General features: G+C 40.9%; 1 protein-coding gene across 3 annotated transcripts; it reads right to left on the reverse strand.

Annotated features, from left to right (window-relative positions):
• Positions 1-4,160: 4,160 nt before the first annotated feature.
• Positions 4,161-10,841, reverse strand: LOC103715524 (eukaryotic initiation factor 4A-15). 3 transcript variants are annotated; one of them, XM_008803182.4, is made up of 5 exons: positions 10,665-10,841; positions 6,321-6,390; positions 6,113-6,219; positions 5,592-6,022; positions 4,161-5,056 (listed from the first exon to the last, which is right to left on the reverse strand). In XM_008803182.4, exons 2-5 carry the CDS (start codon positions 6,386-6,388, stop codon positions 4,421-4,423), a joined length of 1,242 nt encoding a protein of 413 aa, XP_008801404.1. In that variant the 5' UTR covers positions 6,389-6,390; positions 10,665-10,841; the 3' UTR covers positions 4,161-4,420. The 3 variants fall into 3 exon arrangements, with proteins under 3 accessions (XP_008801404.1, XP_008801403.1, XP_026663657.1); XM_008803181.4 differs by lacking the exon at positions 10,665-10,841 and adding an exon at positions 8,095-8,286; XM_026807856.2 differs by lacking the exon at positions 10,665-10,841 and adding an exon at positions 6,467-8,041.
• Positions 10,842-10,984: the final 143 nt, after the last annotated feature.

Genomic DNA, 10,984 nt, shown 5'->3' on the forward strand with positions numbered 1-10,984 from the left:
CATCTCAGTCAGGTATCATCGAATGTAAGTAGGCCAATACCATGCCTCATTAGCGAAATTTGGCATAACTTGGTGCGTCCTTCTTGTAGGACGTCATTGCAACTCTACGTGTCAAGGGTATTATTTTGTTCAAAATCATTTTTGAATGAGGGTTGATGGGGGAAAATAGCTTCGGGCTTGATTGACCTCCCTGTCCTCCAACGTAAACCAAGGCGAACGACTTTGGCTCCAACCGAAGAGTCACCAGCTATGGAGAACAATCGGCACACATCAATAAGGGCTGACAGCCCCAACTAGCGACAGCTCTGCAATCCTAGTCGCAGCAGCATTACATCCTGCACCCCACTAGTACACTCTACCATCCACATAGACTGGCACTCATGTCGCGACCGTACCACTGACCACTTTTTGGCCATTATTTCATACTACATCGGCCCAGATAACGACAAACTAGCTTTTTTATATAAGAAGAGCAACCTGGAGGATCTTAGGTACACGATATACATGCAATACCCTACCTTTCTCATATAGCTCTCACTTTGTTGGAATCTCTTCCTTCCATACTATTGCTTCGTTGTTTTGACTTAGGCATCGGAGGGTCCTCTGCTAGAAATTCTTTGACAAGTGGACGTCTTGTATGCCATCCAGTAGAGGAGTTCAGTGTCCAATGCCTCAACCAGCCTGCTCAGCCCGTCTCCAGTCAATCTCAGAGTCGTCTGAGCTGTGCTCCCACCTTGGTCTGGATATGACGGCAACATGAGTGATAGTGTGAGAAAGCTTGGCAAAATTGGAACCTTGAGTAGACAAAAGTTACCAAATTCCTGATAATGCCATTTTACATGGTTAAATATCCCATAGGTGTACCGCCTGTGAGATTTAGGAGATTGGCAGGTTAGATTAGTACGAAGACACATAATTTGAGCTATAGTTGGCATGTTTACGGCACCTACATGTGTCATGCGCCGCACCAAGTGCTACTAGTAGCTAGGGTAGATCCTTGAAATTTGAAAGATCGGGCTTCTAAATATATTTTTTTCTAAACTATCTAATTAATGATCTTTTGTCTTTCTATAACAAATATATGATGTAATTACTTACCTTTGTTCTTCTTACTTTCAATATATGGGTATTCATTTTCCTCTCAAATAAAAAAAAGACAAAAGAACAATACATTATTTCTATAATGATCAGCATGTAGCAAATGGCATCATTAGGAATATGATTCATTCCTTCCGGTCATTTAAATGATTGGGGTTTGAGTTTGTTTGTATCCTCTACTTGGGAATTTGATTTCATAAGTTAAAGATGATGTGATTATTTTTCGATTAGGTTCTAATCATGATTCATGACACTTACCAGACCACCTGACTTAAAGCATACCATATCTTGTGTTTCATGAGCTGTCCTTTTCCCTTTTAATTTAAAATGGGTATGATTGCACTTCCATAAAGACTCTTTACCACATAAAGGCCCCATAGAAGAGCACATTTTCTTTTACACTGAACTTTTCTCTTATTGCCTCATACTTTGCAAAACTTGTCAGTGTCTTCTCTCTATCAACAATCTCTTAGTGGGATTAAAATGAGTTCAAGAGATGCGCCTGGTTAGGTCCCTCCGCAATGCCCAATATTGAATCCAATTCATGGTCCCATGCAAGAGTGGCCCACATTAGATCCTCCATTGTTAGGATTAGGTTTCTTTTGTTTGCTGCACATCATCAATGGGAAAGGCATATATAGAGCAAAGGCAATAGCACTTCCGGTCTCTTCCTTTGAGCAAAAATGATAATGGAAGGAAAAAACATAGTCATTTGAATTATTCAATGAACTAAGTGCCAGAAGAAAATTTTCTTATATTGCAAGAAGATATTACAAGACATGGAAAAATAAAAACTGCAATTAGTGTTTGGGCACTCTTCTAGTTTGTGAAGTTCGTCTCAGCTCAGATGGTCCAGAGAGCACAGTGGATGCTCTTATTAGGTGCTCCACAGAAAGGAACCTTTGGCCTACCATGCGGAACTTTGCCATAAAGAAACTCTTCAAAATAAAACCAAGATTCTAGCTCTACCCCCCCCCCCACCCAAAGAAAAAAAAAGAGGCAAGAATCTAATCCTCCACAGTCATGCAAGGCCCAGCTGAAAGCACAGAAACCACACACAATCTCTCTGTGGCATGATTTGCAACAAAGAGAAGAAAAGCAAGAAAGGAAGGCCCATTCTTACGCACTTAATTGTGCTGTCCAATTACCATTTGATACGTAAGGTCACATCATTTCATGCATCTGTTGTTTATTAGATGGATTGGATTTTTATCGCTGGGACCACCTTTTGGCTGGAGGCGGCACTTGTCGTAATGCACCCGGCTTGGGCTTTCATATAGTTACGGTATGTAAATCTTGAATAAATATATTATTTAATTCTGTAAAGTTGGTTGCCTCGGTATCAGATCTTATACGGATACTATTTTATTACAATATTAATATAGGGTATAGCATGAAATGATCAGATAAACAGAGTATCGGTACAATACAAGATGTTGTACTGATTTGATACCAATATAGTATGCTATGTTTGATATGGTATAGTATTCTGACATAACCCATAGCTAGTTTAATGGACAAAATGAATTGAGTTATAAATATATTCTAAATAGGTTAAGAATATTTTAAATAAATTAAATGGGTATGAAATAGGTTAAATGGATCTCCAATACATCCAATCATTACTCAACCAGATTATTAAGGTCAAAATAGGTTAAATAGACGAAGAATCTAAAATAAATCCTAACTATTTAATATACAATGTAGGTAGAGTCAACCTATTTAGGACGCAAACTCATTTATGTCAAATTTAAACTCATTTAAAATAGGTCAATTGCCGGTCAAGTTATAAATTACCATCTCTAATATTCACCATCAGCACACTACATCTAGCAAATCTAGCGCGTTGGTTGATGCCCATCTTGCATGTGGCCAAAAGTTGGCCGACGTTTTAGGGCCCAAACATCCTTCCATTCAGACGACACGGTCAGATTGAAGACTTTCTATTGCACAAGGCTCGGTCCACTCGAGCAACGATTTTGGAATTGCTTACAAACTTCACATCAAATCATAGGCCATTAGAAATTTATTTAGGGAACAAAAATCCCAAGCATCAGCTACAAACCTTAGAATTTTTCTTTTTATGAACTTCATCTTGAGATCGAGACAGACCTCCCTCATCAACAGGGTGGACATCGCATGACTTTCCCACTGGGTCCAATGGCAGAAAAGCCTTTGGTACCAACTGCTTGGCCCGAGGCTGAGGCCCGCCAAGGTGGATTTTAGAACACAGGGAATTCATAAATATTAAGAGGTACAACAAGCTGCTGCTTCTATACTTGACCCAGCCTGGGAGCAGGTCATTGCCATTCATTCACGCCTACAAACTGCTTATAATCCACTTTGCAACGCCACCTAACAATGTGACTGCAAATATCCGACTGTTTGATGGTCATCAGTATCTTCCAAGCAATTGGCATAGTTAACCATAAATTTCAGCACACCACAGCTTTGAAGCATCAGGACTAAGGTGTCTCGTGCCACTGCCAAGCAAATAAAGCAGCTAGTTCGATAGCTATGAATTATAGGAACAAAATCCTGTCAATCATCTCTGTCAAAAGTAGCAACAGTACACGGTGCAAGCGACTCCCCTTTTGTTGAATAAGAACTGCATGGCGCAATATCTTTCATTGAAGCACGACTCCCACCTAAAACAGGCATTGAACCTCCATCAGATTACATCCATCTATATAACATATGCCGCATGCATCATGCATCTTCTGTCCAGCTCGCTTCCATATAATTTGAGCCCTTTGCCTTTTCCCAAAATAGACTATCAGCAATCATATCCATTACTCAAGCTACATCTTAATTATAAAGTTGAACAAACAAAACTATCACCAGTTACATCCAAACAATGAACTCAGGGCCAGTATAAAGTGACTGACTCAAATGCAGATCTTGACTGTCCCCCTTTGGACATTTAGCCACTGCAGAGGCCTATAAGAGTGTTCTAAATTTTTTCGACGCTACTAACATACATAGTTAAATACCACAATGAAAAAATTATGCTTAGAATTAAGTACTGAACTTGCAGAGACCTGTGGCATGCCTCATCAAAATAATCTGAGAACAAGCAAAGTCTAACAAATAATATCCATAACGTCTCCCTCTTTTAAGGTTACCAAGACAAATAAAGCACACCCTAGCTGCTACAAAAATTTCAAAAAGATGGAATAGACAACGATTTGCTCTAGATCACCATCAATTCAAGTTGTCCAAATACATAGCACCCAAAATGTTCAAAGTTCTAGAAAAATAATTCTTGAAAAAGAACACCTAGAAAGGCACTATTAATTACCATGCTATGATGGAGATTCGTCTAGAGAAGGTCTGCAACATTAGATGGCAGCTCTTCAATCACCACGTTGTAAAACCTCTGGATATCAAACAACATCCTTTCATCATCACGAGTGACAAAGTTGATCGCAACACCCTTCCTTCCAAAACGTCCACTACGTCCAATTCGGTGAAGATAGTTCTCTGGTTGGGTTGGCAGGTCATAATTTATGACCAGTGAAACTTGCTGGACATCGATACCACGGGCAAGGAGATCAGTGGTGATCAGAACACGGGAGGAACCAGATCGGAATTCACGCATTATAATGTCCCTAGTATTCTGATCCATGTCTCCATGTGTAGCCGAGACCGTGTGATCCCTGCTCCTCATCTTGTCGGTGAGCCAGTCAACCTTGCGCCGCGTGTTCACAAAGATGACACTCTGAGTGATCGCCAGAGTCTCATAAAGATCACAGAGAGTCTCGAGCTTCCACTCTTCTCTTTCAACATTGACATAAAACTGTTTAATACCCTCAAGGGTGAGCTCATCTCGCTTCACAAGGATCCTCACAGGTTTGTTCATGAATTTGCGGGTGATCTCAAGGGCCTCAGGAGGCATTGTGGCGGAGAAGACCCCAACCTGGATTTTAGAAGGAAGAAGCTGGAAGATGTCGTAGATCTGCAGTGAAAGTCAACTGTTAAAACATAAACAAGAAGAATCCCCTTGCAAACAGAGTTAAAAAAATGCATCAGATCAAAGGATGAAAGGTGAAGGAAGCAAACAGCAACATCACAAAAACATAACATGAACACAGCTGCAAAAGCGCACACACAAGAACCATATGTGCAGGTGACATTATCTGACATGCCCCAGTAAGCCACTGATCCTAGCAGCAGAAGCATCACACACAGATTGAGCATTAACAATATAGTATTAAACCAACTCATATTGTTGTTACGGTACTGTGGACTGTCAAGTGCCTATTTAGTCACAGGTAGCATACAGCACGGGCATTGAGAAATGTGGCCAACAAATCATACAAGTCAAAAAAGAATCACATGCACAAGAATCCAGACTTTCTATGAGACTAGTGGTGAAGTGTAAGATAATTGCGTTCAGATGTAGAAATTTCCTGGTGATCTATTTTCAGTGATGTAGCCAGCAGGGAAACGTAAGAAATGTTAAAAACAAAGAGGAATAGCCAAAAAGGAACCTGGTCCTTGAAACCACGTGAAAGCATTTCATCTGCCTCATCCAAAACAAACATCCTGATATAATCAGGCCGAAGGGACTGCCTTCTTAACATGTCGAATACACGACCTGGAGTACCAACAACAACATGGACACCACTTGAAAGAATACGTTGATCCTCGCGCACACTGGTTCCTCCTACACAGGCATGAACTTTTACGCCCAGGTAGTCACCAAGTGCTCGCATGACCTTCTCAATTTGTTGTGCCAATTCTCGAGTTGGGGCAAGAACCAAGGCCTGGCACTCAAGCAGCTCGTAATTAAGCTGCTGCAAAATTCCTGAACAGAAAGTTGCAGTTTTTCCTGTCCCTGATTGTGCCTGCTGAATGACATCCAGTCCCTTGCAGAAAGGAACAATTCCTCTCTGCTGAATTGCAGAGGGCTTTTCAAAACCTACAGAGATAAACAATACTTATTAGTCCTCACACCAAGTGCATTAGCATATCATAAGTATGAGGATAAGTTAATTATATATGTCTGTACCATAAGCATAAATGCCCCTTAGAAGATTTTCTTGGAGCCCCATAGCATCGAAACTATCATAGACCTCATCATATGATGTAAAAAAGTCCTGACCATCTGTCGACAACCTACACTCATGGGCATATAACAAATATAAATTTAACAAACATTGTGGGAAAAAGAACTTATAGTAAAACAAAGTACAATGATAATAAATAAGAGGCAATACAGCTCAGTCATCTTGGCATCATATTGACGAGCATCAAATTGAGATCCCTCTGGTGTCACTCCTGCCATGTCTGCAAACAAAAGGTAAAAAATAAGGTTCATACGTATTGACAATGAAGCAAATCCAACTCCAAGAGGAGGGGAAACCTAATTATAGTTCTCATAATCAGTAATCGCAAGTAGAAATGCCTGGAACAGGAGCACTAGATCGGTCTTACTTGGACTCCTGAGTCCAAGCAAGAAAACCAAATCAGCATGTACTGGCATTGGATTGACTCTTTAAACAATACAATTTCTATTTTATTGATAATAGATTTCCTGCACAAATGCATAGACAAATATTGCTTTGTTGAGAAAACACCCTTCAAGACATGACAGAATATGGTTAGTGAATCCATGTCTGTGCATTAATCTCATTACCACTTTGAAAACAAGCTCAAGCATATGTTATACCGAATAATACAAACATTTGAAATCACGTAGTCAAAGCAAGAAATCACAGTTCAAGGTCTCAGTGCCATGAAATATATTTTTATCAATTAATATCAAAATATTTACTTAAAAGGTAGATGTCCAAACATGAAAAGCAATTAACATCTCTAATTATCTCATCCTTAAATGACCAGCTATGTATAGATGTCTGGTATTGGGAACTTCATGAAGAGTGTAATATGCCAACAAGTTATGAGTCAGGGAAACATGTCAACTCTTTTTTTTTTATTCTTTCTTCAGGAAGAAGAGAAAGAATGACACTATATATGAATTATTTACATGAGGAAAAAAAAACTCCAGAACAAGACCTAAAGAATCTTTCAATGAATGCAAGAGAAATCAAAAAAGAAAAGCATGTCTAACATGATTTTGAACACAAGGATCAAAATCCAGTTCAAGGATTTGCCATATAGAATTAAAATTCCAAAATCCTACAACATCAGATAAGTAGAAGTACCACGCAAGCATTTTTGGTGTCCAACATTCGTACACGTCTAAGAACTTGGATTCAGAAAAGACATGTAGACTAATAGAAAAAGGTATAGATGAGAATCTGAAATTTGAGAATCAAGACTAAATCATAAAAACAATTCATAGCGTAAGCTCGGCATACAGGAAAGAAGAAACGGACAAAAGGGATGAGAAGATGAATTCAGTTGACATAAAAAAATCCCTGGACGGAAAGGAATGCAAAAAGTTCTGGACTCAATTCAAAAAGAAACATGAGTTGCAAATTCAAGACATGCCAGAATAATATGAAACCATAATCTTCTTTCTCGATAAAGAAGGGACGCACTGATACTATTTCCTATAAAAAGGCTCCTTCGAACGCATTATTTACAGAAAAATCTACCCAGCTAGATCCGACTTTAAAGAGAAAAGGCAAAGAAAAGAATCCTCAACCCGCTCGAAAGAGAGAGAAAGCCTTCAAAGAAGGCACGTTCTTTAAAAAATATGAAACCCTAGCCCTAAAAAACAATAAAGCTAATCAGATCAAGCAAAATCTGTTTCCAAATAGATCAAGCAGAAAAACAGATAGAAAACTGTAACAAACCTTAAATTTCGAAACAGGACCATAAAGATCTGAACGAAATAACGAAAAAAAAAGTACCGAGACCTCCAAATCCAACAAAATCATCAGATCCAGTAATTTTCGATGAAATAGAAACAAGGTCTCGTCTGCGTAGAATTATAACCATAAAGAACTCCGAAAACGGATCCAGTCAAAGAGATTACAACAGCCTACAGACATTTCAAGATTCATAAAACATTTTCTACTTCACCTGCTTGCGAGATGGAGAAGGCTCCGGTGCTGGTGGATTACCGGGGAGAGACGAATCGAATCGAGAACTCTGATCAACTGCTGAACCCGAGATCGAGCCTCGGATTCGACGGCGACGGCGGTTGGAGGAGTCGGAGCCGGCGTCGAGAGGGATCTTTTAAAGGCGATGAGCGTGCGGGAGGTGCGAGTGTGGCGTCTAGGGTTTCCCACTTCTCACTGGCCACTAGATTGGACCGGCCCAGAACCAGCCCATTTGGCCCAATAGTCAAGACTACCGGCCTGGCCTGATCCTGTGGAGGCCCACACTTTGGGCTTCCTTTTGTTTCTCTCTCTCCTTCAATGAAGGAGAATTATTAGGTGGACGGTGGACCAAGTCCATTGTGAACCTAGGATGAAATCACTCCATTTTTCCTCCTCTTTCTTCTTTTTTTATGTGCAATAGCAAGAAGATACTGCACAAAAGAGAGTTACATGGCTGGCTCATGGTGCCACCTTCCTCTCACTGACAACTTCAGCATGATATAGGTATAATTTTTATGTGAGATTTCGGTGCGACATTAGCACAAATCATATGAAGAAGGGGCATATGATTTGGAAAATGCTAGTACAACACAAATTTCACATAAAAAAAGTTATTAGAGCTTTCGCCAGCAGTTACAAGTAGTAAACAAGTTCTTGTGACGTTTGTGTTACCATGGCACTCCTTTAGTTTCCATGACACCACTTGCATAAAAATGCTGAAGCAGAAGCTTTGTTGATGTGGTGATGCCACGTAAGCTGTTAACGTATTGGCCGTTGATTATATGACCAGTCATATCTTGCCTGATGCATGATCCTTATCTCCATTAATTATACTTTTGACCATAATAAAGTGATGTTGATGGCAGGTGTCACGTCCGTGTCTAAGTCTCCTTTCTCTACTTTATTTCAAGCACTGCGTTGAATCGTCATTTGCCTGTAACCTAATTGAAGTACGAGTTTACTCGAACCCCAGATATCAAACAATACTAACATCGAACCCCAGATACCGTATACGCAAGTTCTAGTCCCCCTCTACGCTGGCAAAAGATATCAAAGCAGGCCTATCAATCCACCTGGAAGAGCCGTTCCATGCACCTGTTCTTCAAGATTTTTCCCAAAATCCGGCAAACCCAATTCAATTTATAGATAGAAAATGCATAAAGAGCGAGAACTCAACCAAACAAAATAAACCCTAAGACCTCCAAAACCCAATCAGTCCAACCAGATCCACCACCAGTTTAACCAGGGCCGGCCCGAGCCCTAGGCGACTGAGGCGGTCGCCTAAGGCCCCGGGCCAATGGAAGGCCTCCGGGAGCAGAAGCTGGCTACGAGTCTTCCCCCTTGATGGAAGGGAGGTGGAGGGTTTCCTGGCCTGCAGAGGGCAATCGGGGAAGTTGGGGACAGTAGTTTTGTTTTGGGTGGAGAGAGAGAGAGAGAGAGAGAGAGAGGAGGGATTTGGTTGGCTTCATACACACCTGAAGCCACTCTTATCTTTCATCCCTTCTCTTTTTTGGTTTTGGTCTTGGTTTTCCTTCCCTCACATTACTCCTGATCCAGCTGGGCCATCAGGAAGAAAGATAGGGGGATTGGAGATGGACTTCTTGGAGGGTGGAGATTCTTTTAATTTTCTCCTCTCGGTTTCTTCTCCCCTCTTGGGTGGTAGAGAGAGAAAAGGAGGGAGGGGGTTGAATGGCTGCTGTGCCGTGATGTTGCAGTTGCAGCTTCGGTGCTCACTTGAAGGAGAGATGGTCTTTAGCAAAAGAAAAGGAGGGTAGAGAAAGAGAAGGAGGGAGGGGGGGTTGAATGGCTGTTGTTCCGTGATGTTGCAGGGGCTGCTTGGGTACTCACTTGAAGGGAAGATGGTGGGATGGGACTTTTATTAATTAGATGGAGTGAATTTCCCATAATGACCCTACTTTCTCTTGGACAAATTTTTTGACCGTGAAGCGCCATGGGATGGCCTTTTTCCTATTCTGCTCTCGCTTCACATGGTAAACAGTATTGCCAAGAACAGTACCATGGCCCCTTTTTTTTAAGTATTTTTTTTTAATATTTTCATTCAAGAATTATATTAAACTGAAGAGGCTTTTTGTCGACCTTTATTAGATTCATGCATCTTTGTTGAAATAGTGTACTTGACAGCAATCTATTTCCATAACATTTTTTAAGTATTTTATATTTATTAAAAAAAATTATTATTTAAAAAAAAGAGGCCCCATTTACTGAATTCGCCTTGGGCCCCCAGATGTATTGGGCCGCCCCTGAGTTTAACATATCCCCAAGGGAAAAACAAATAGGACAAAAAATATAGATTTTAATGCAGATCTACATGGACAGAGAGAGAACAAAAGCAACCCTACCACCTCCAAGATGAGATCTTTAACGCTCATGAGCCAATAAAGCGAACCATATCCAGTTGTTTAGAAATTAGAGATAAGAAAAACAAGATCTCTTCTAACTCAAACGAAAGCGGAACAGCAACAAAACGAAATCGATGTGGATTATGAAAACTATTAGATAGTATTGGATTCGAAGCAAGATGAACTCCACCTGCTTGCTAGATCGAGAAGGCAACGGAAACGACCTCCGGATCAAATTCTCTTGCGATTGAGGGAAAAGTGCGCGGCGATCGGCAGCTGAACCCGAGATCAAGCCTCGGACTCAACGACGGTACGAGAAGTCGGAGACGGCTTTTGGAGAAATCAGAAAGCAAAGTGTATGACAGAGGGAACAGAAGCGGCGGCGGGGCCGCGGGGCTAGGGTAGGCTGCCAATGGAAGCGGACTACGCCGGGCCTCAGCATTTAGGCCGAGGGCTGGGCCTCGCCTATTTACTGGATCACCGCTAGGCCCAAGACCAAGCCCCCTTTCT

This window comes from Phoenix dactylifera, chromosome 7 (assembly GCF_009389715.1).
Source record: "Phoenix dactylifera cultivar Barhee BC4 chromosome 7, palm_55x_up_171113_PBpolish2nd_filt_p, whole genome shotgun sequence".
NCBI classification, from domain to species: Eukaryota; Viridiplantae; Streptophyta; class Magnoliopsida; order Arecales; family Arecaceae; genus Phoenix; species Phoenix dactylifera.